The 21,780-nt window shown below is 39.9% G+C and overlaps 2 protein-coding genes and 1 long non-coding RNA gene across 5 annotated transcripts in view; 1 reads left to right on the top strand and 2 right to left on the bottom strand.

Annotated features, from left to right (window-relative positions):
• Nucleotides 1–4,922: 4,922 nt before the first annotated feature.
• Nucleotides 4,923–7,465, top strand: LOC110774134 (F-box/LRR-repeat protein 13-like). Its single transcript, XM_088245466.1, has 4 exons — nt 4,923–5,089; nt 5,173–6,211; nt 6,414–6,596; nt 6,952–7,465. The coding sequence occupies exons 2-4, from the start codon at nt 5,186–5,188 to the stop codon at nt 7,237–7,239; spliced, it is 1,497 nt and encodes a 498-aa protein (XP_088101592.1). The 5' UTR covers nt 4,923–5,089; nt 5,173–5,185; the 3' UTR covers nt 7,240–7,465.
• The window catches only part of LOC148292401 (uncharacterized), a 44,942-nt gene continuing 28,836 nt past the window's right edge, over nt 5,675–21,780 (bottom strand). Inside the window, exon 2 of the long non-coding RNA XR_015826302.1 lies at nt 5,675–5,814. This is a non-coding gene — a long non-coding RNA (uncharacterized LOC148292401). The remainder of the gene's footprint in view (nt 5,815–21,780) is intronic.
• On the bottom strand, nt 7,932–12,998 carry LOC110746669 (putative disease resistance protein RGA1). Of its 3 annotated transcripts, none has more exons than XR_015826297.1 (2): nt 8,270–12,998; nt 7,932–7,999 (listed from the first exon to the last, which is right to left on the bottom strand). XR_015826297.1 is itself a non-coding variant. In XM_021946911.2 (2 exons), exon 1 carries the CDS (start codon nt 12,665–12,667, stop codon nt 9,041–9,043), a length of 3,627 nt encoding a protein of 1,208 aa, XP_021802603.2. In that variant the 5' UTR covers nt 12,668–12,998; the 3' UTR covers nt 8,079–8,619; nt 8,998–9,040. The 3 variants fall into 3 exon arrangements, 1 of the variants encoding a protein (XP_021802603.2); XR_015826298.1 differs by having other exon boundaries at nt 7,932–7,958; XM_021946911.2 differs by lacking the exon at nt 7,932–7,999 and having other exon boundaries at nt 8,079–8,619; nt 8,998–12,998.

Raw genomic sequence — 21,780 nt, 5'->3', positions numbered from 1 at the left:
CTATACTGGAACTTTACAGTGGTAGACATGCATTAGATATAGGATTTGATAGCAAACAAGCAGTGTTATTACCCTATACTGGAACTTTATTGAATCATAGTTTAATTTGAATCGGGGGGAGAAACGTGTTATTGTGACACTTACGAATTTTCGGGCTGTTGGGCGCATTCCCTATCCTCATTAAAGTCGAATTTGGTGGGATCATGTTTCATCAGATACTGTAGTGTTTGAGCAATTGCTGGTGTAAACTTCAGAGTTGGAAGACGTTTTGCAACATCTTCGGTAAATTCTTCATTGTAGATTGGCTTCTTGAACTCAAGAAGTGTGAAGCTGTTTTTTTCTAAAATTTTTGGAGCACATTCCTTCACACTATTGAGGAAGACATTTGAGGCGTCTACCTGCATTGTAGGCAAGTATGTTGTTAGCTTCACTGATTCTTGTTTAACTGTTTTGTTAATGCCTTGTATTAACAGTTCACAGTAAGAGTCTGTCTTACCAAAATTACTGCTTTTTTGTTGTAGTATTCAACTGTCTGCTCCGTTGCCCCCCTCAAAGAGTTGTAGTGCGTCCATTTCAATGAAATGGTGTCAAAGACAAGGAGGGTGTGGTGGCCATCATCCGAAATTGGTATGAAAACCTTTGAAGTTTTCCCTATTAATTCAAGGATTTTGAAAAAATATTCATCAAACGCTCTTGCGTGCATTTTCCCTGTGAGATACCTCTGCAAGATTAATAGTTTCAGCATTAGAAAGAATGTGAAAAGTATAGGAAGATGAATAATTTGTGATATTCACTAGAGGTGATGAGATAGCTATTATCTTACATAAGCATAGCATGTGATGTATGCATTCTGTTGTCTTTCAGGGTCCTTCTTTTCGTCATGATGAAGTATCTCTCCATATGCATCTATGATTTGTCCAAAAATTTCAGTATCTTTTAATAAGCTTTGTATGTCATCTTTGAACAAAATGCTTTCCCCTTGCCAAAAAGCAGAGCTGTAACAGTATTTGTAGTTAGAAAAAATGTTAATAAAAGTGAAAGAACTGTTCAATAAAGTTCCAGTATAGGGTAATAACACTGCTTGTTTGGTATGAAATCCTATTTCTAATGCATGTCCACCATTGTTGAGTTCCAGTATAGGGTAACCAGTATAGGGTAATAACACTGCTTGTTTGCTATGAAATCCTATTTCTAATGCATGTCCACCACTGTTGAGTTCCAGCATAGGGTAATAACACTGCTAGATTCCTCTGAAATCCTAGTTCTAATGCATGTCTACACCCTGTAAAGTTCCAGTATAGGATCATAACACTGCTTGTTCATTCCTATGAAATCCTATTTCTAATGCATGTTCAATAATAGTGCCTAAACCCATTGAAAATGAATGAAACACATTGGCTTACCCATCTACTGAATGTTTCCAGTAATTTCTCAGCTTTTCTTGAGAGAGTTCATCCAGCATGTTGTAGACCTCATATGTATTCCATTGCAGGAATGAACCTTTGGCCCTCTTCTTTGATTTTTGACCTTTTCTTGGTGCCTTTCTCTTCTGCTTCACCTTCTTTCTTTTCTACTTTATCCTCTTCACTTTGCATTTCTTGTGCCAAATTTTGATCTCTCAAGGAGGCAATGACAGCTTCCTTTTCATTTAAAATCTCCAAGTAGGAAATCTTCTTTGCAAGAAGTTGATCATTTTCTAGCTGCAACTTTGTCATGCAGGATTTTTCCTCATAAAGATCAAGTTGAATGGAATTCTTGTGGGCATGCTTCTTCCTTAACCAGCTTCTGCAATTGCTGCTGCTGCTTCCTTAATTCTTCTTTTTCATTGTATAGCATCTGAATCAAATTATTCTTTTTTATGCAGGATGCTATTACATCATGGATCTTTTGATGCTCTCCTTTCTTTGTCCAATATTCAGCAGCATTATTGATCTCCATCATGTACTCTTTTGTAAGCTGTATATCATCCTCCTTGTATTCTGGGATTGATCTAACAACTTCCTCAAACAACTTTGAATTCTTGAATTCTGGGATTTCAGTTTGGATCATCTTGTAGCTGGTGGTGTTGGTGGACTTCATGTTCTTGGTTCTCATCATCCTCTTCTTCATTTTCTTCTTCAGCAACATCATCATGCTCTTCATCCACTTCTTCAGCAGCATCATCCTCCTCTTCATTTTCTTCTTGAGCAGCATCATCATGCTCTTCATTCACTTCTTCAGCAGCATCCTCCTCCTCTTGAACTTTAGTGCTTTTTATCTGTTTGTTAAGTAGAGTTTAGTATTAACAGTGTACTTCTATTACATGGTATTAAGAGTGTACTTCTATGACATGGTATTAATAGTTTACTTCTGTGACATGGTATTAATAGTTAGCTTCTATGACATGGTATTAATAATGTACGTCTATGACATGTTATTAACAATGTTGTCATACCAGCTGCAGATTATTTGAAAGGAAAGAGTACCTTTATCTGGTTGTTCTTTAGATGATGAAGCTTCGCACTCAGTTCTTGAAGACTCCATTTGACAGCCCCTGGTGTCATTTTTTCTCTTCCAGGAATTGGAGTGATCAGGTTAGATCTTTGACAGAGCCAATACTGCACAATTTTTTGTTTGCAATATCACTTGTCAATTCATATCATTAGAATAATGCTATGAATTTGCAGTTTGGAGATTTGTGTTCTTACCAGTATTAGGACTAGGCAGCCACTCACGCTTGGCTGCATTTTTTTTTCCTTCTTGTTCTTCTTTGCTTGTTCCAATCCAAAGTACATGTAGTCCAAAACTCCTTGAGCCCAATTATATTTTCCCATCTCTTCTAAGGTGTCTATTGTGGTTGTGTATGTCCAAGCAAGTGTACAACCAGAGTTGCAGAATAGATTGGTCATGAAGAGTTGTAGGATTATCAATCTTGTTACATCCATCGGACCCTCTTCTGTTTCATCTTCAAGTGCTAAGTTCAAGCACTTATCAATTGAAGTCTTTGTTATCTTCTTATAACCGCTGAAGTATTTCTTCACAAAATGCAAATTTGGCCTTGTTGAGCTTGTCGTGCTTGGTAGCTTGTTGCCTGTGTCTGGCAAGCCAAAAATTTCAGCCACATCTTGGCTTTTCATCTCACTGTGACCATCATTAAACTTGAACTTCCTTGTCTTTGTGTCATAGTCTTTAATGAGTCTCACGATGTCGTAGTTAGACTTCATGCACTCGACCTTTGTTAACCTTTTCTACATATATGCTTCTATCAGTGGCCAGAAAGGTGTCTTCGATAGCAGTGTCTTGACATCGTTCCGGTTTTCAAGTTTTTCTCTAATGTTGTCAATTCTTGCTGTAAAAGAGAGCATGTTGCTCTTGATTTGCACATAGTTGGGGTCTTCCCATCTGCCCGGCTTCTTGTTTGTTTTTGTTTTGGATGATGACTGTTGTCCTTTCTTCATTATTTATTTGGTATACCTGCATTAGAAATAGCAACATGATAGGCATTAATCAACATGACAGTAAAGTAGCAGTGTTAATACCCTATACTGGAACTTTACAGTGGTAGAAATGCATCAGAAATAGGATTTCATAAGAAACAATCAGTGTTATTACCGTATACTGGAACTATACAGTGTTAGACATGCATTACAAATAGGATTTCATAGGAAACAAGCGGTATTAATACCCTATACTGGAACTTTACAGTGGTAGACATGCATCAGAAATAGGATTTTCAGAGGAATGAACAAGCAGTGTTAATACCCTATACTGGAACTTTATAGTGGTAGACATGCAGCAGAAATAGGATTTTCAGAGGAATGAACAAGCAGTGTTATTACCCTATATTGGAACTTTACAGCCATTAATCAGAATGACAGTAAACTAGCGACTAAAATCCTAATAATAAGCAGTCTAGTTTCAAGATTTTGTCCTTGATTCAAATCTAAAATATTGTTATTACCCTAGACTGGAACTCTAGCAATTAATCAAAATTACAGTATAGGTTTGTAAATGTCTTACCTTTGAAGCGCTTTCTCGTCGAAAGTGTTCTATGAATTTTTGTCTTGGTTTTGAAGGTGGAGGTCAGTGTGGTGTTTGTTTTCGAAAGTAGATAAAGCAGCTCGGTGGTGGTTATGGAGTTTCGGTTCTGGAGCGATGAAGAAGACGCATTGATGAAGAAGGTGACTGAAGGGACGTTTCGCAGAGGGAAGTTGGGTGCTGGAAGTTACTTTTTTGTTTTCAATTTTTTTGAACTATATTACTGTTTTGAGATGGTAAAATATTTGGGCTTGTTTATAAGTTTGGGCTGGGGTTTTTTTGGGTGCGTTTTGAGTTTTTCTTCTGTTGGGCTTGTTTATAAGTTTGGGCTGGGGTTGTTTTGGGTGCTTTTTGAGTTTTTTTTCTGTTGGGCTTGATAATGGCAGTTCTTGTAATATATTGGAACTTCAATACTAATTTTTTATTTAATAAATGGGTTTTGGGTATGTTTATGAAGTGATTTTCATATGGGGTTTTTTTATAATTTCAGCTCCCATTTTGGGTATATTAGTGAAGCTCCCTAAAAAAAATAGTTGAAAGGAAAAATTGACAATTAGGCTGGCGCAATTAAATTGAAAGTTTAATGTGTGGAGTAATGGAGGAAATGACACCGTGCAGCTTTATGACTTAAACTAAACAACTTTTTTTTAGGTGAGACCCAAGGGTATCCACCGCCGACAGCAATGACTAATCCCTTTCGCCGCGGGAGCTCTCCCAATGGAGGTAAATGGCTGGCCACGAAATGCGCTCCATTCCCATGGGCGAGGATCGAACCCCCAACCTCATGGTTAAGGAATGAGGTGAGCTACCACCACACCTTTGTCCTAAAAAAAAACTATAAAGATGAAACGCCAGCGTTTGGCTCGACTCTTTAAAAATAACAACTGTACCATACGTCATCATTTTGCCTGAAACATTTTAGCAGCGTTTATGTTTTAGATCGTCTTCTTCTTTGCTCCGCCGCGCCTCTGCAACTCCAGTGTTTAGGTTTCTGTATTGGGTTTGTGCCTGTAACTTCAGAAGCCAACGGCATTACCGGAGACAAAATCTGATTCAGCCACCACCACCACCTGTAAGTGATTGTTTATATAACAGGCTATTTTGCTAAATCCCTCATTTCAAGTTCGATTGATGCATGTATTTTCTTTTTGAAAGGTTTCTGTTAGTCATGGTGCGCAAGCGTAAGTTAGGGGCATCTGCAAGTTATGGAGCTGAAGATGCTAATTGTGCTGAAAATACAATAGACAGATTTAGCAATCTTCCCGACGAAGTTGCTCATCGGATTCTTTCCTTCCTCTCTTTCAAAGATCTCACTCGAGTGGGCGCCTTGTCGAAAAGATGCAGGCAATTTTATCTATCAGCTCCGGTCGTGAGTTTTGAATATTCAAGTTGCAAGCCACGTGGAGTAACCAACCAGAAGATAGCGAAGTTGATGAGCTCTTTGGATAGGTACTTGTGTTATCGTGGTGATCATAGGATGCAGATCTTCAGCATTAATTGGAGCTGCTTTTGGTCTGAACCAGCGAGCAAGTTTTCTGATGATCGTTTTCGGGTGATCACCTGGATTGTTAATGCGGTAAGGTGCAATGTTGAAGTGCTTGATCTCCGTTTGGCATGTGAATTTCTTGCGCTTCCATCTTGCGTTTTTCTTTCTGAGTCTTTGCGGTCGCTATCAGTGCATTTGTCTTGGATGATTCTTGAAGCCCCGTCTGTATCCTTTTCCAGTAATCTCTGTTACTTAAAACTGGAAAAAGTTACAATAGTGGATGAGAGGTTTTTCAAATGGATCTCACGTTCCTGCAAATTCATGAAGGAATTACAGCTTATTTGGATTCGAGGAATACAAATAATCTCTATTGAAAGTTCGTCTTTAGAATCCCTTCTTGTTTGGATCAATGATCCTAACCCTATTCATCTGAACGTCTCTGGTCAGAAACTTGAAAGTATTGATATAAGCTTTAATGATTACTATGCGCGAACACGCAGCATAGAGGTGAATAGTTTTGCTCCAAATCTGAAATATTTGAAATGGGAAGGCGTTTTGAACAATAGTCTGAATCTGGGGAAATTAACGGGTTTGGAAAAAGTAGAGATTTTTTTGGCGTCTCGGAGAAATAAATTTGATAAAGTTTTTGAGTTTCTTCATAGTGTACGCTGGGCGAAGGTTCTTATCATAAACGAGGAGACCATGAAGGTAAAATTGACACTATCCTCAACACCTTTATATTTTGTAGGAATTTGAAATCGTTTGAAAGGTTGACATTAGCTGTTGGAATAATGCGATTTCTTATTTATGCTGCAAGTTCTGTTTAAATTCCATGTACATATTTTATTTGTCAGAGAGTGTAGCTTCATGCCTTCTTTCTATTTATGAATCTTTCTTGATAAATTTGCAGGCATTCAAGGAAGGTTCCATGTCAGCACCATTGGATAATATTCGTAAATTGGGTATTCATTGTAGTAGCTTGAAAGATGACCTTGTCCCAGCAATGGTCTCTCTTGTTAGAGGAATGACTAATTTGAATAGTCTATACATAAAGACCAGCCTTGACGGAGGGGACGCCAAATCTGTAGTAAGTGTAAGTCAATGTTGCCCACTGATCTCCCTCTTGCACACATTTTCTTAGGGTGCATTTTTGCTCACCACTTTAACTATAGGTGTACCCTCACCACCATCCTCAATGCTTGACACGTGTCCATAGACATAACCATAGTTAACTTTTGCTTTGTATTTATGGAATCATGATTACACCTATGGACACGTGTCAAGCATTGAGGATGGTGGTGAGGGTACACCTATGGTTAAAGTGGTAAGCAAAAATGCTCCCCATTTTCTTATAGTAATTTCTAGAGTCAGTTACTTTTAAATTCTTGTCAAAAAATAAACTAATCTGGTTTGTCTTTTTCAATAAATATATATGCCTTGATTTCCAGTCTGGCTTTGGTATGGGATACTGGAAATTGCAAAACCTTGCTTTTGTTTGTCAGCTAAAGGAGGTAACCATAGAGCCTTGCACTGGGTCTAATGAAATTGAATTTGCCCAGTATATCCTGGAGCATTCTCAAAATTTGAAGAAAATGTTCATTTTTCTTCATCATGGAGCTGAGCAATCAAAAGTAGCAGGAGGAATGGTAAGCCGTAGCAAGATGATTTCTACTGCCACAATTGTCATTCGGGGTTCAGGGATGGTAAGATGTAAAAGGAAGAAAGTTTGTTTATAGAAAACTTTATGTATGTCCTTGTTGTGGGTGTTACTAGATCCATTTTGGAAGCCAAGAGCATTTGTAATGCCACAATTCTCTCAAGTCAGAAAGCTAGCAAAGAAAAGCTGCTCTGGTTTTGTTTATAGAAGAGGTTGTAGATAATGTAAGAACTTTGGCATGGGATTGTTTGGCATTTTGATTAGATTACATTGAACTCTTTTGTTTAGTATATTTGTGTTTTACACTATCGTTCTTGCGGCAGAATCATGGAGCCAGTGACTAAAAAAAGAGAGAAGGAGCAATACAACTTCCTTCTTACACTTTTTGAGCAGGAAAACCACAAGGACCTTCATCAGTGACTACTAGGAAAACCCAAGCACCTTCAAGTTTTTTTTTATTAAAAAACAAAAAGAACTATTGAAAACTTCTAAGTGGGGTTTTCATTTCTAGCCCTGATACAATTACATTGCTTTTCTTTTTCTTCAGAAATCTTTAAGTTTTATTATGAGTTACTAGAGCTTACTAGTGTTGGATTTCTTATGGTTTCGGAGACTATGCCTTATATAATTTACGGTTGATTAATGTTTAAAATCGTCGTTTTAGAGCTAGTTTAGCTCTGGGGTTTTGGTCTCTGCCCTAAATCCCAAGCTATGAGTGAGGATCGTGAAAAAAGAACAAGTGACACAGCTATGTAATAGTCTAGGGCTAAACAAGTGATGGCTGTCGAGCAAAGAGAGCTGTTGTATGGGCAATCAAATGGCAACTATCAAGCAAAAATCTACAATACAACAACGCGATATGACTAAAACTTTATTTAAATAAATAAAAAATAAAAAATAAACAGAATCAAAATTAAGAAAGACAAAGTAAAATTTATTTTTTTAATCAAAATGGAGAATTTCATTCAACTAGGAAAACGTATAGGAGGGCAAAAACAAGGGCCTCGTTAAAACTTTTGCCATAAAAAAATCCCCACAAGGAGGAAAATCTTGACAAGGAAAAAGAGTACCACAACACCTCCACAAAAAATACACAAAAAACACCCTACCCCACATCCCTATCTTTCCCTAGAAAAGAGTCCAACCAAGGTGGTGCCGTCCAAACAAAACTGGAGCCTTCCTTCAAGCCAAATTGATTAAGAGCATGCACCACACTATTGCCCTTTCAAGGTTGACACAGAACATATATCCGTCACATACATGTCGACCACCAACCGTCTAATATCTTCCACCACACTGCCAATGTTGCTCCACCAATCCATTCTGCCATTAAGCATTGAAACAGCTTCTTGGGAGGCAGTTGCAAATAAAAAAAGATTCAAACCCAAAAAGCCTATCATCAATAAACCTTCCCATATGGCCACTATCTCCCTCCCCAAAACATCCAACCCATGCGGCCTGCAGCAGCAAAACCACAAAAGAAAATTCCTTTCATCAACTTACAGAGACAAGTAACACTTTTGAACTAATTATACAAGGTTGCTTTTTTATGCTTTTTTTAATATTGAAAGAGTCATATATCTACAATGTTCTCATTTCGAAACAAAAGTATCAATCAGCAACATCTATACGGAGCGTTGCTTTTTATTCTCAGACGAAAACACAGGAATTTAATTAACATGATATCCATACAATACAAAATCAGAGGATTCTGCCCAAGAAATACAATACAAAATCGGAGTGTTGCTTTCTATGTGTTCTCCCACATAGAAATTCATAAATCCCCTATAAAGATTAAATAAAAAAGCACACCACAACACCAAGAGGAATGACTTACCATAATGATAATAGCTTGTTGATGACAATGAAATAGAAGTTTCTTACTGAAAAGATGCTTGGACATAAGAGCTTCCCGATGTGCTCTCTTTGCGAGGCCGCTTTACCTGAGGCGGTCCAATGTACTTATGCGGGACATGGGCTATTTTCAACCAATCCTCATGGCTACCTTGTATGCATCTTTCCTGAAGCTCAGGACATTCTTGAATAGAGAGGTGCTGGAGTTTAGTGAGAAGATTGAAACCCAGTGGCAGTAGTGTCAAATTAGGACAATCATATATGGTCAAAGATCTAAGAGAATGAAGATCCTTAAACCATTCTGGCAAAGCTGTTAGATTGGGGCAGCTACTAATTTCCAAGCAGTGCAGGGTCCTGACTTTTTGCAATCCTTCTGGCAGAGAATCAAACCAAGGACAGCTCAGAATGATCAAACTTCGAAGGGAGGAGAGGTGTTGCACACCTGCTGGAAAAGAACCAAGATTTGGACAGTACATGATGGTCAGGTGCTCAAGCAATGTGAGCAGTTCCAAACTCAAGGACAGAGAAGTCAGGTTACTGCAGTTTTCAATGGACAAGGTTCGAAGCGAGCCCAAACCTCCAATTCCACAATCTGGCAGGGATATTAGACAGTTACAGTTACTAATCTCCAGTGACTCCAGAGCTGTGAGATTCTGTAAACTTTGTGGCAGAGAGGACAGCTCTTCACACCAACGAATGGTCAAAGATTTCAGAGAACTAAGGTTTTGCATCTCCAAAGGCATTGAATGAAGCTTGGGGCAAGACAAAATCTTAATGGAAGACAGACTAGCTGATGCGAAGAGCCCTTCCGGGAGAGACACTAGGTCTGGAATTTTGTCAAGAATAAGAACAGATAGCAAACGTAAATCTGCTATGAGCACCATCGTAGGATTACAATCCTGCAGCTCCAAATGTTGAAGGGACTGAGGTAACGGTATATGTCCTAACTTGGGGCAACTCTTTACAGCTAATTTCTTCAATCTATGGAATGCATTTCCATCATTTGTACTTGACCACTCTTTCAAGTTTGAAAAATCACTTATTGATAGTTCTTCGAGTGATGGAAACCATATGTCTATACCGTCACCATAGAACTCTCTACCAATTTTCTTCACCCCATCCATTCCATGCAGAGAGAGTGTCTTAAGTAGCAGAAGATTCCCAAGGGCTGGAAGATATTTACAACTTCTACAATTGGTGAAATCAGCAGCGACAAGATTTGGGAGAGCCCAATCAGGAAATTTGGTTCCTGGGTACCCATTTATAACTAGATTTTTTAGATTTTCATGTGGTTGCAGGCCTTCAATAAGTTTTTCAGCTTGCAGCGCTGTATGTGATCCTGAGACACCTACTTCAGCTGGGGCTTTAGGTGGTTTGGCGAACGAATCTTTAAATTGCAGAACAAGACCCCAGTATAATCCCAATGACTCAAGATTTTTCTTCTTATTCAAAAGTTCACCATGTGTATTCACCAAGTGAGTAATATTTGCCAAGCGAGTAATATTCCCCAAGAGAGTAATATTCAACTCCCCATAAAGATCTAAACCCAACAGCAGATGGAGATTCCCCAAAGAATTCTGTAGACGATGTAGACCCCCTATATGTGATCGCTTCGACGCGACATAAAGTGGCAATGTCTGAAGTTGACATAAGCTTCCAATACCATAAGGCATATATGTCAAACTTACACATCCACTTAAGTTAAGATGTCTTAAGCTGGTAAAGCTTCCAAAAAATGGCAAAGATTTAAGATTATGACAACAAATTAGGTTTAAGGTCTGCAAAAAAAAGAGATAAGTTATGTTTACAGGTAACTTGGAGATGCGCGTGTAAGACAAGTCAAGATACCTCAAACATTTCAAGCCACCCAAGCGTTCTGGCAGATCAACAACATCACAGTTGTTGAGATCTAGCACACGCAAGTATTGAAAACTTGAATAAATTTTATCTCCGTTCTCTAACCTGCCAGAATCGCCGATCAATAAGAGATTTCGCAAATGTTTTGCTTCATATAGAGTTTCTGGAATTGTAATTGCACCATATCTATAAACAACAGATGCGTGGCGAATCTCTGCTGGTGACCAATTTTTTGGCGAACCCTGTTCAAGTACCACATATTCTTTTCCTGCAACATATCGTGCAAGATCATAAATGATATCATTCATCTTGTATCCAATTGTTTCTCCACCTTCATGTAGCCGTACTTCTTGCAAGAAAGATATCCACAACAATTCGGAAAAGTATTCGTCACCAATGTCTTCAGGTCGCTTGCTTCCCTCTTCTGGAATGAAGCCTTCTGCCATCCATAGATGAATTAACTTCTGCTTCTTGAACTCATAATTTTTGGGAAATAATGAGCAGAATGCAAAGCATTGTCTAAGATGTGATGGTAAACTCAACATCAGGGCAGGGAAAAATTTATGATGGCTTTCATCTAATTCCCAAAGTTCACAATCTCGCATAAATAACCACTGTCTTTCTTCTCTTTTCGGCCGCATTGAGCTTCCCAAACTTTTCGCAGCTAATGGCATACCTCCAACTTTTTTGATAATTTCCTTTCCAATCCGTGTAAGATTTGGATACTTCACTTCTTCTTCTTCTCGTCCAAATGCCCCGTGCTTGAACAAAGACCAGCAATCATCATCCGTCAAACCGTTCAAAACAAACTGTGGTGAATGTGGGAAGTTTATCATTAATGGAATTTTTTGACTGCGGGTAGTGACGATTATTTTGCATCCATTAAGACCCGCAGTAAACAAAGGTCTTAGTTTGTCCCAATCATCCTGGTCTTCTGTCCAAACATCATCCAACACGATCAGATATCTTTTCTTCTGCAGCAATTTCGAAAGCCGAGACTGAAGCAGTTCCATCTCCGATGACTTGCATTTATCCTCTGTTGCAAGCTCAATGGCTGCCTTCATAATCTTCTTGACATTGAAATCCTGAGAAACAAAAATCCACATTCTAGAGTCGAAGTGTTGGGAGACCCTCTCATCATGATATGCCAACTGAGCAAGAGTGGTCTTGCCAATTCCTCCAATACCAGTTATTGGAATACAAGTTGCATATCCATCCTGGGATGTTTCAGAAGATAGTAACAGTTTGACTAACTGCTCTTTCTCATTATCTCTTCCATATATATTTGAGTAGTCGACGCAAGAGACAGACTCCCTCGTGCCAGGTCGTCGATCTCCATATATCTTTGGCTTGCTAAAATTAAATGTCGAGAGTCCCTCATTTATCGTCTTTTCTAATCTGTGGAGTGCCTTTTTAATTTTTTCAGCATCAGAGCCTTTTGTAATTGGAAAACCGAAAACTGCAGTTAAAGAACTCACTGGGTTTTCTAATAATCTTTTCAGAGCCTTTTGTAATTGGATGACGCTTTTGCGAGGGATAAAAAAGTCCAGAAGGTCCTCAGCATCAGAAGCAGCATTCTTGAGGTTTGACAACCAAAGCCTCACATATTTGTTGGTTATTTGTTGCTCCTCTGCTTCTTGAAGAATAGCTTGAGTCCTCATCAAGGCATCTCGTAGGCTGTGGAAGTTGTCCTTGACACCCCATATATCAGCAAGCTTTTCTAGGGCTGGGGATGCCAATCTGTCAAAGATCACTTGCAAAGCAGGGGATAAAACTATGCTTGCTGCTGCTTCCATTTTCTAGCAGCAACAACAGCAAAACAAAACAAGGCTGAGATTATGGGAATAGTTAGCTTTGAGGGACTTTCAAAAGCCAGCTAATACGTGGTTCACACTCAAAGTCAAGGTCTTTCATCCAAGTACGTACTTTTCTTGATTGCTTCATGGTGGAGAATTGGAGATATAGATATTTGTTTCTCTCTTTTCATCTTCTTCTCTTTGCTCAATATTTCCACCCACCAACTTTTTTTTTTCTTTTGCTAATACTTTAACGCTACCTTATTTTCATCAAGGAGGCTTAATTATCCTCATACTCCTTAAATTATCCTATGTCTTATTCAAAAAATAAAATAAAGAGATATTTAGTCAAATACCCATTCTTAGCACTAAAACTATAAATAAAGCCTACACCATTTAATTTCTATAAACAAACCCAAAAAGAACCCAAAAAATGACAATTGGCCATATTGAATTTAATTTCGATTATTAAATTACTTTGATGTCCTATTGAGTATTTTGGGCTTTTTTATATGTTTTGGGGTTGAGTTTGTTTTGAGAAATCAATGGTAGTTTTGTAATTTAAAAGAAGTTAAAAGACTTTTTGTTATGTTGTAAATGGGCTTTGGGTGTGTTTCTAAAGTTCATTTCATATAGGGTATTTTTATAATTTGGGCTCCTATATTGGGTTTAATAGTGAATCTCCCAAAAATAAATCCTATGTCTTACTTTGCCCTTTAAAAGTTAATTTGACTCACCTTTCCCCTAAACTTATTAGAATGTTTTAAAAACCCCTCTGTCAACAGTCAACTTAGGCCTCATCATTTGGCCCGCAGGCTCATGGGCTTATGGGAGCCCGCCCGGCCCATTGACGAGCCCTAAGTCAACTAAAGCAACTCTGCATGTATATCTGTATTGGACGGATCCGTTGTCCTCATTTTTCATGTCCTTTGGTGTTTCTCATATAATTTTTTGACAAGTGTCTATACACTTAACCCCCAACATAATACTGTTAATTTCAATAAAATTTAAAAAATAAAAAATGAATATTGAAATGAAAAAGCTGTTTTCTTGTATTGTTTTGTTGGATATCTTGTTTTAGCCCAATATTGGACGTATTGAAGAACATGATTTATATACGCAAGAGTGTTTCTGTCAGATGACAAGTATTGTCTAGGAAACCCCCAAGCAACTTCATCAGTCACTAGAAAAAACCCAAGCACCTTCATCTTTTTGAAAAGAATTTATCTGATTCTTCCCCATTTTCTCACTAGCATTTAGTTCCTACTCTTTCGTCCTTTTTCTTTTCTTTTCTCAAGTATTGGGTCCTCTCTTTCATTCATTTGTAAAAAAGGGGACCCAAAATCTGTCGTATTGGCTGATTACATTATGGCCCAAGGAACTTAAGAGCCTATTCCAAAACTGAAACTTATCAAATTTTGTATGTTTCTATTTTGTACAAAGCTGTATTTTAGAGAGGTACAAAATTGAATACACACATTGGGTATATCGATGAAGGCTCTTAACTATTTGAGCGACAAACGTGTATTGCAAAAATTGTGTTTACACATGGAATTATTCCCCGTTGAGTTATATGCTGCTACCCTCTCTCCTACGTAGTCACATTGGTAAGCAAGCACCATAGCTCATTCTTAATTCACCATTGAGAGCTTGAATTCAGAAATTTGGAACTTACAAATTCCCTATAAATTAAGGGCAACACTTATAGTGCACCAGGTGCACTAATGCACCCAATTTTTTTTAAAAATTTGGTTACCGGTTATACAAGTTGTCTAATTTCCACAACAACTGCAATTGCATAAGGATCATGCAATTACAACATCTCTGTTTGTCAATTGGCGTATGAGTTGACATATTATTATTTTCACCAGTATATCTAATTGCATGTCCAATAGCATTTGTAAAATAAAATTTTAAAAATAAGAACTATATTACAAAGTTAAGGATATGGTTTACAAGATTATGGAGGTCTATGCAGCGGCGGACCCAGGAAATTTTCAGCGGAGGTGCAAATTTTAAAAGTTAAGAGCTCAAAAAAAAAAAAAAAACAACTAAACATCCTTATAATTTAAACAATACTAATGTTATTCATAATTAATTGAAAAAAAAAAAACATTACAATTAACCTACCACATAATTACCCTTATTGCTAGACGGAATATTTGAAGGAGAGTTGGAACTAGACGGATTATTTGAAAGAGGATTTGAACTTATTTGAAGGAGGATTTAATCTCTTTATCTTAAAGTATCGTTCCATAATTGTACACACTTTGATGAAAAACGTAGGATTCTTGTGATGCATACACACTTTGATGAAATTGGGTGATGTTAAATTAGTCCTTTATAAAGAGAATTCACAATCCCACTTAAATAAGGAATTCTCAAAACCCAATTGAAAAAAGAAAACTTAATTGGGTTTTAATTGGAATACAAAAACCCAATTAAATGAGGAATTACAAAAACCCAATTCAGTAAGAATAATAAATACCCAACTAAAACCCTATAGAAGCCCACGAAATGGCCCAGCTGTTTCTGTTTTTGTTTTGTTTTTTTTTTAATTTTTAAAAACCTTGGTCCAAAACGACGTCGTTTTGGCCAGGCTTCATTAAAAAAAAAAAAAAAAAGAGGTCGTGCGCTGCGCGCAGTAGCCCAGCAGCGCAAGTTCACTTGCGCATTTCATCGAACAGGTTATGTGCATGAGCAGAGGTGCAATCCAGCAACTGTAATGGAGTTTTCCGGTGATCGAAGGTGCAAGTGCACCTCCTTGCACCTACACAGGTCCGCCACTGGGTCTATGTCCATAATAGTGTAAACGTGATCCTTAATGTTGTAGCCCTTGTATTTACAATTACAAGCATAAGGACCAATTGTCCTTCTCCAAGGTCCACTTTGCAATTGCCATTCCACTTTGCAAACGATGACTGACTGATTGGCAATTGCCAAACTATCTCTGAGCATTCCTTAACATTGTAAATTTTATCCATAATCTTGTAATGACAAGGGTATACAATATTGAGGACTCATATTACAACGTTTGAAACATAAACATTCCATACAATTGAGAAGTCTATTGTTAATCTTGTAGATTACAAGATTTAGGTTTGCATTTACAAGTTCTTGCACTGTGATTACAATGTTAAGGTTCACTTTAATCCATAAAATTGTAATAGTCTAATTTGCAATGAAAATGACGTCCATTACAATATTAAGGTTTGGTTTGACCTTAAACAAGTAAAATTGTTCATTATTCTTGTAAACTAGAATTTACAATATTATGACTCATGTTACAGTTTTGGGGACCTTAGAGTTCCTTAAGATTGTAAAGGTTATCCCTAAGCTTGTAAAAACAATGTTTACAACCTTAAGGATTCATATTAAAATGTTTGGCACATGAAAGTTCTCTAACATTTTAAATTTTATCCATAATCTTGTAATAACAAAGATTTACAACATTAAGGACTCATGTTACAGTTTTTGGGACCTTAGAGTACCATACAATTATAAAGGTTATCCCCAAGCTTGTAAAAAAAATGGTTTGCAACCTTAAGGAATCATATTAAAATGTTTGGCACGTGAGAGTTCTCTAACATTTTAAATTTTATCCATAATCTTGTAATAACAGAGGTTTACAACATTAAGGATTACAATTTTTCGGACCTTAGGGTTCTATACAATTGTAAAGGTTATCCCTAATTAAGCTTGTAAAAACAACGGTTTACAACCTCAAGGAATCATATTAAAATGTTTGGCACATGAGAGTTCTCTAATATTTTAAATTTTATCCATAATCTTGTAATAACATGGGTTTTGTTGACACCATAACTGACCAAGCAACTAGAAGAAACTCTAAGCAAAGCAAGAGGAGTCCCACATCGGAAATCTACAAGAAGTGAAGACTCCCTCTCACCTATAAAAGCATACCACTCTCCACTTAAGAGGGGATTGGAAACTGAGCTGGGCTCCCTCTTCAGGACTCTCCTGTTAGTCTGGCCTTCGAGTCCTGGGTCTCCAGACCCGGGGACTTGACCCCTGGGCTCCAGACTCCAAACTTTGTACCTTAGACCCTAGGCCTTCTTCCATTTATCTTTGGGTCTAATCCCCTTGTACAAATGTAAACAATATCATAATGAGAACATCTTCTCTGTGGACGTAGCCCATTCATTAAGGGTGAACCACATATATCTTGTCTTTTGTATATTCATAAACTGGCTAAGTCCTCACATACACGCAGAAGGTCCAAACCTTCACTCATCATCCATCACACCTCATCACTAAGTTGGACTCAATCTTGGCCCAACCATTTTGAGCATCAACAGTTTGCGACATGCAAGTCTTATGCCTTCGGCACCCTCGTGCCTAGCCACTTCCTCTTGCGACATGCAAGCTTGGCACCTTCGGCACCCCATGCCCTCTGGCATTATTGCGACATGCAAGTCTTATGCCTTCGGCATCCTCATGCCCAGCCACTTCCTCTTGCGACATGCAAGCTTGGCACCTTCGGCACCCCATGCCCTCTGGCATTATTGCGACATGCAAGTCTTATGCCTTCGGCATCCTCATGCCCAGCCACTTCCTCTTGCGACATGCAAGCTTGGCACCTTCGGCACCCCATGCCCTCTGGCATTATTGCGACATGCAAGTCTTATGCCTTCGGCATCCTCATGCCCAGCTACTTCCTCTTGCGACATGCAAGCTTAGCACCTTCGGCACCCCATGCCCTCCGGCATTATTGCGACAAGCAAGTCTTATGCCTTCGGCACCCTCGTGCCTAGCCACTTCCTCTTGCGACATGCAAGCTTGGCACCTTCGGCACCCCATGCCCTCTGGCATTATTGCGACATGCAAGTCTTATGCCTTCGGCATCCTCATGCCCAGCCACTTCCTCTTGCGACATGCAAGCTTGGCACCTTCGGCACCCCATGCCCTCTGGCATTATTGCGACATGCAAGTCTTATGCCTTCGGCATCCTCATGCCCAGCTACTTCCTCTTGCGACATGCAAGCTTAGCACCTTCGGCACCCCATGCCCTCCGGCATTATTGCGACAAGCAAGTCTTATGCCTTCGGCACCCTCGTGCCTAGCCACTTCCTCTTGCGACATGCAAGCTTGGCACCTTCGGCACCCCATGCCCTCCGGCATTTTATATTGCGACAAGCAAGTCTCATGCCTTCGGCACCCTCGTGCCTAGCCACTTCCTCTTGCGACATGCAAGCTTGGCACCTTCGGCACCCTATGCCCTTCGGCATTTTATATTGCGACATGCAAGTCTTGTGCCTTCGGCATCCTCGTGCCTAGCTCTTCCCCTTGCCACATGCAAGCTTGTTTCGCCTTCGGCACCCCCGTGCCTAGGCCCACCTTTGGCACCTCCATGCTTTGCAACATCCAAGCTTTGGCATCCCTTTGCCTAAGCTCACCTTCGGCACCCCTTTGCCTAAGCCCACCTTTGGCACCCCTGTGCCTAAGCTCACCCTCGGCGCCCCCATGCCTAAGCTCACCTTCGGCACCCCTTTGCCTAAGCCCACCTTTGGCACCCCTGTGCCTAAGCTCACCCTCGGCGCCCCCATGCCTAAGCTCACCTTCGGCACCCCCATGCCTAAGCTCACCTTCGGCACCCCCGTGCCTAGGCACATTGCCTTGCCACATGCAAGCTTTGTGTCACCTTTGGCATCTCATTTGCCTTCGGCACCCTCGTGCCTAGCTTCACCTTCGGCACCCCTTTGCCTAAGCCCACCTTTGGCACCCCCGTGCCTAAGCCCACCTTTGGCACCCCCGTGCCTAAGCCCACCTTTGGCACCCCCGTGCCTAAGCCCACCTTTGGCACCCCCGTGCCTAAGCTCACCTTCGGCGCCCCCATGCCTAAGCTCACCTTCGGCACCCCCGTGCCTAGGCACAATGCCTTGTGACATGCGAGCTTGTGCGTTTGGCAAACCACTCTGCCTTCGGCACCCTTGTGCCTTTAGCATCCCCTTTGCCTTCGGCACCCCCGTGCCTAAACCCATCTCTTGCAACATGCCTTCAGCACCCCCCATGCCTAAGCCCACATTCGGCACCCCGAGCCTAGGAACATTACCTTGCAACATGCAAAGCTTTGTATCGCCTTCGCCATCCCAACTCCAAAATTATGTCAGTATCCAAGGGACCTAGCCCCCTTCCGAAGGCTCAGCTCCAAAACAAACTCCTAAGGCCAAGCTGAGTACTTAGGCCTAGCCCTTGCCTAGCCCTATCTTGAGCAAAACAGGCTCAATAAAAGCCATAGATGGCCCTTACTGATCGGCACCTTGGTCCCCCGGCTAGCCCAACACTCAGGCCTAGCCAAATATGCAGCTTAGCTCCTTGCGAAGCCTAGCCTCCTTCCAAATTCCAAAACTCCCAGCCTCTGGACACTCATGCCAGCCCAAACTATAACTAGACTCCTTGCCAAAACCATTGCGGCCCAGCCCTTGCTAAATGCCCAGGCTAAACCCACATGACCCGGCTCTTCCTAAAGTGCCCGGCTCTCCTGTTGAAACATTAAGAGGCCAGCTCTTGATGTTGGGCCCAATTCCATGCTGAAGCCTCAAAAGCCAAGCCCGTGTGGGACTCTATTTTTCTCTCCACGCTCCCTACCGTTCGGCAAGGAAGCTAAACCCTCAAGCTTTGCTCCTTTACCGAAGCAAATGGCTGACCCAGCCACCAAAAAAAAAAAAAAAAAAAAAAAAAAAAAAAAAATTGCACCTGCCGAACGGTAGGCAACATGCAGAAGGAATTTGGGAAGTGAAAATGCCCACTTGGCTAGCTACTTGGCTGACCTAGCCACAAAAAAAAAAAAAAAAAAAAAAAAAAAAATTTTGCACCTGCCGAACGGTAGGCAACATGCAGAAGGAATTTGGGAAGTGAAATTGCCCACTTGGCTAGCTACTTGGCTGACCTAGCCACAAAAAAAAAAAACAAAAACAAAAAAAAAAAACAAAAAAATTTTGCACCTGCCGAACGGTAGGCAACATGTAGAAGGAATTTGGGAAGTGAAATTGCCCACTTGGCTAGCTATTTGGCTGACCTAGCCACCAAAAAAAAAAAAAAAAAAAAAAAAAAAAAAAAAAATTGCACCTGCCGAACGGTAGGCAACATGCAGAAGGAATTTGGGAAGTGAAAATGCCCACTTGGCTGACCTAGCCCTCCAAAAAAAAAAAAAAAAAAAAAAAAAAATTTGAACCTGCCGAAGGTGTCATGCAGAATCAACTTGAGGAGGACTTGGCTCCTTGGTTCCAGCCAACCCACAAAAAAAAAAAAAAAAAAAAAAAAAAAAAAATTGCACCTGCCGAACGGTAGGCAACATGCAGAAGGAATTTGGGAAGTGAAAATGCCCACTTGGCTAGCTACTTGGCTGACCTAGCCCTCCAAAAAAAAAAAAAAAAAAAAAAAAAAAAAAACTGCCGAACGGCAGGAAGCATGCAGAAGGTAAAATGGGGACTTGCCAATTTTTGGCTGACCTAGCCCAAAAAAAAAAAAAAAAAAACCTTCTCTCCCTCCAAACCACTTTGGTTTTTTGTTGCAACTTCTCTCCCTCCAAAGTTCTTCTTACCCGGGGACTTGGGGGACTGGGGATAGTGCACTATACGACTTGGAAGACAAACTACGGTGTTGCTCGGCCAGTGCACTTAAGATTACAAATCCCCAAGCAAGAAGTACCTTCTTACTCGCGAACTTGGGGGACTACTGTTGACACCATAACTGACCAAGCAACTAGAAGAAACTCTAAGCAAAGCAAGAGGAGTCCCACATCGGAAATCTACAAGAAGTGAAGACTCCCTCTCACCTATAAAAGCATACCACTCTCCACTTAAGAGGGGATTGGAAACTGAGCTGGGCTCCCTCTTCAGGACTCTCCTGTTAGTCTGGCCTTCGAGTCCTGGGTCTCCAGACCCGGGGACTTGACCCCTGGGCTCCAGACTCCAAACTTTGTACCTTAGACCCTAGGCCTTCTTCCATTTATCTTTGGGTCTAATCCCCTTGTACAAATGTAAACAATATCATAATGAGAACATCTTCTCTGTGGACGTAGCCCATTCATTAAGGGTGAACCACATATATCTTGTCTTTTGTATATTCATAAACTGGCTAAGTCCTCACATACACGCAGAAGGTCCAAACCTTCACTCATCATCCATCACACCTCATCACTAAGTTGGACTCAATCTTGGCCCAACCATTTTGAGCATCAACAGGTTTACAATATTAAGGACTCATATTACAATGTTTGGCACCTAAACGTTTTGTCACATTGCAAAGTCTATTCTTAATATTGTAGATTACAAGATTTGGATTCGAATTTATGAGCTTTTGCACCGTAATTACAAGAATAAGATTTACTCTAGTCCATAATATTGTAATAGCCTAATTTACAATGAAAATGATGTCGATTACAAAATTAACGTTTGGTTGGACCTTAAAAAAGTAAAATTGTTCATAGTATTTGTAAAAACCAGGATTGATGACATAAAGGAATCATATTAAAATGTTTGGCACATAGACGTTCCATAACATTGTAAAGCTTATCCTTAATTTTGTAGATTACAAAATTTGGGTTTGAATTTATGAGCTTTTGCACCGTGATTACAACGTCAATGACTGTGGCAATTGATGGGTATCGATTTGCCAATTGGACTGTAACATATTTTAATGTTTAATAAACCTCTTTCCCTCTAATACCAGGTTTCCCGGTTTTCCATACCAAGGGTGTAGATTAGTCCATATCCCACTAATCTCAATCTAAGGGCCCATATCCTTTGGTGTACCCATACACCAAAGGACCGTAGAATTTTCCTAAATTAAGAGAGAAAAACACACCAAAAGTTTGATGGGATAAGGCTCAATGGACCCATTCCGTGTAAGATTTTAACTGAAAAGGTAAAAGTTAATTTGACTCACCTTTCCCCTAAACTTATTAGAATGTTTTAAAAACCCCTCTGTCAACAGTCAACTTAGGCCTCATCATTTGGCCCGCGGGCTCATGGGCTTATGGGGGCCCGCCCGGCCCATTGAAGAGCCCTAAGTCAACTAAAGCAACTCTGCATGTATATCTGTATTGGACGGATCCGTTGTCCTCATTTTTCATGTCCTTTGGTGTTTCTTAT

This window comes from Prunus avium, chromosome 8 (assembly GCF_965620075.1).
Source record: "Prunus avium chromosome 8, drPruAviu1.hap1.1, whole genome shotgun sequence".
Taxonomy (NCBI): Eukaryota; Viridiplantae; Streptophyta; class Magnoliopsida; order Rosales; family Rosaceae; genus Prunus; species Prunus avium.
The sequence above is the reverse complement of the archived record's forward strand: the minus strand, read 5'-3'. Positions and strand labels throughout refer to the sequence as shown.

What these genes read in the sequence shown, in the direction of transcription:
- LOC110774134 (XM_088245466.1), top strand. Translation starts at nt 5,186, where the DNA reads ATGGTGCGCAAGCGTAAGTTAGGGGCATCTGCAAGTTATGGAGCTGAA. An exon ending in TAAACGAGGAGACCATGAAG is followed by an intron (nt 6,212 to 6,413) that starts GTAAAATTGACA and finishes ATAAATTTGCAG; the next exon opens with GCATTCAAGGAAGGTTCCAT. An exon ending in ACGCCAAATCTGTAGTAAGT is followed by an intron (nt 6,597 to 6,951) that starts GTAAGTCAATGT and finishes CTTGATTTCCAG; the next exon opens with TCTGGCTTTGGTATGGGATA.
- LOC110746669 (XM_021946911.2), bottom strand. Translation starts at nt 12,667, where the DNA reads ATGGAAGCAGCAGCAAGCATAGTTTTATCCCCTGCTTTGCAAGTGATC.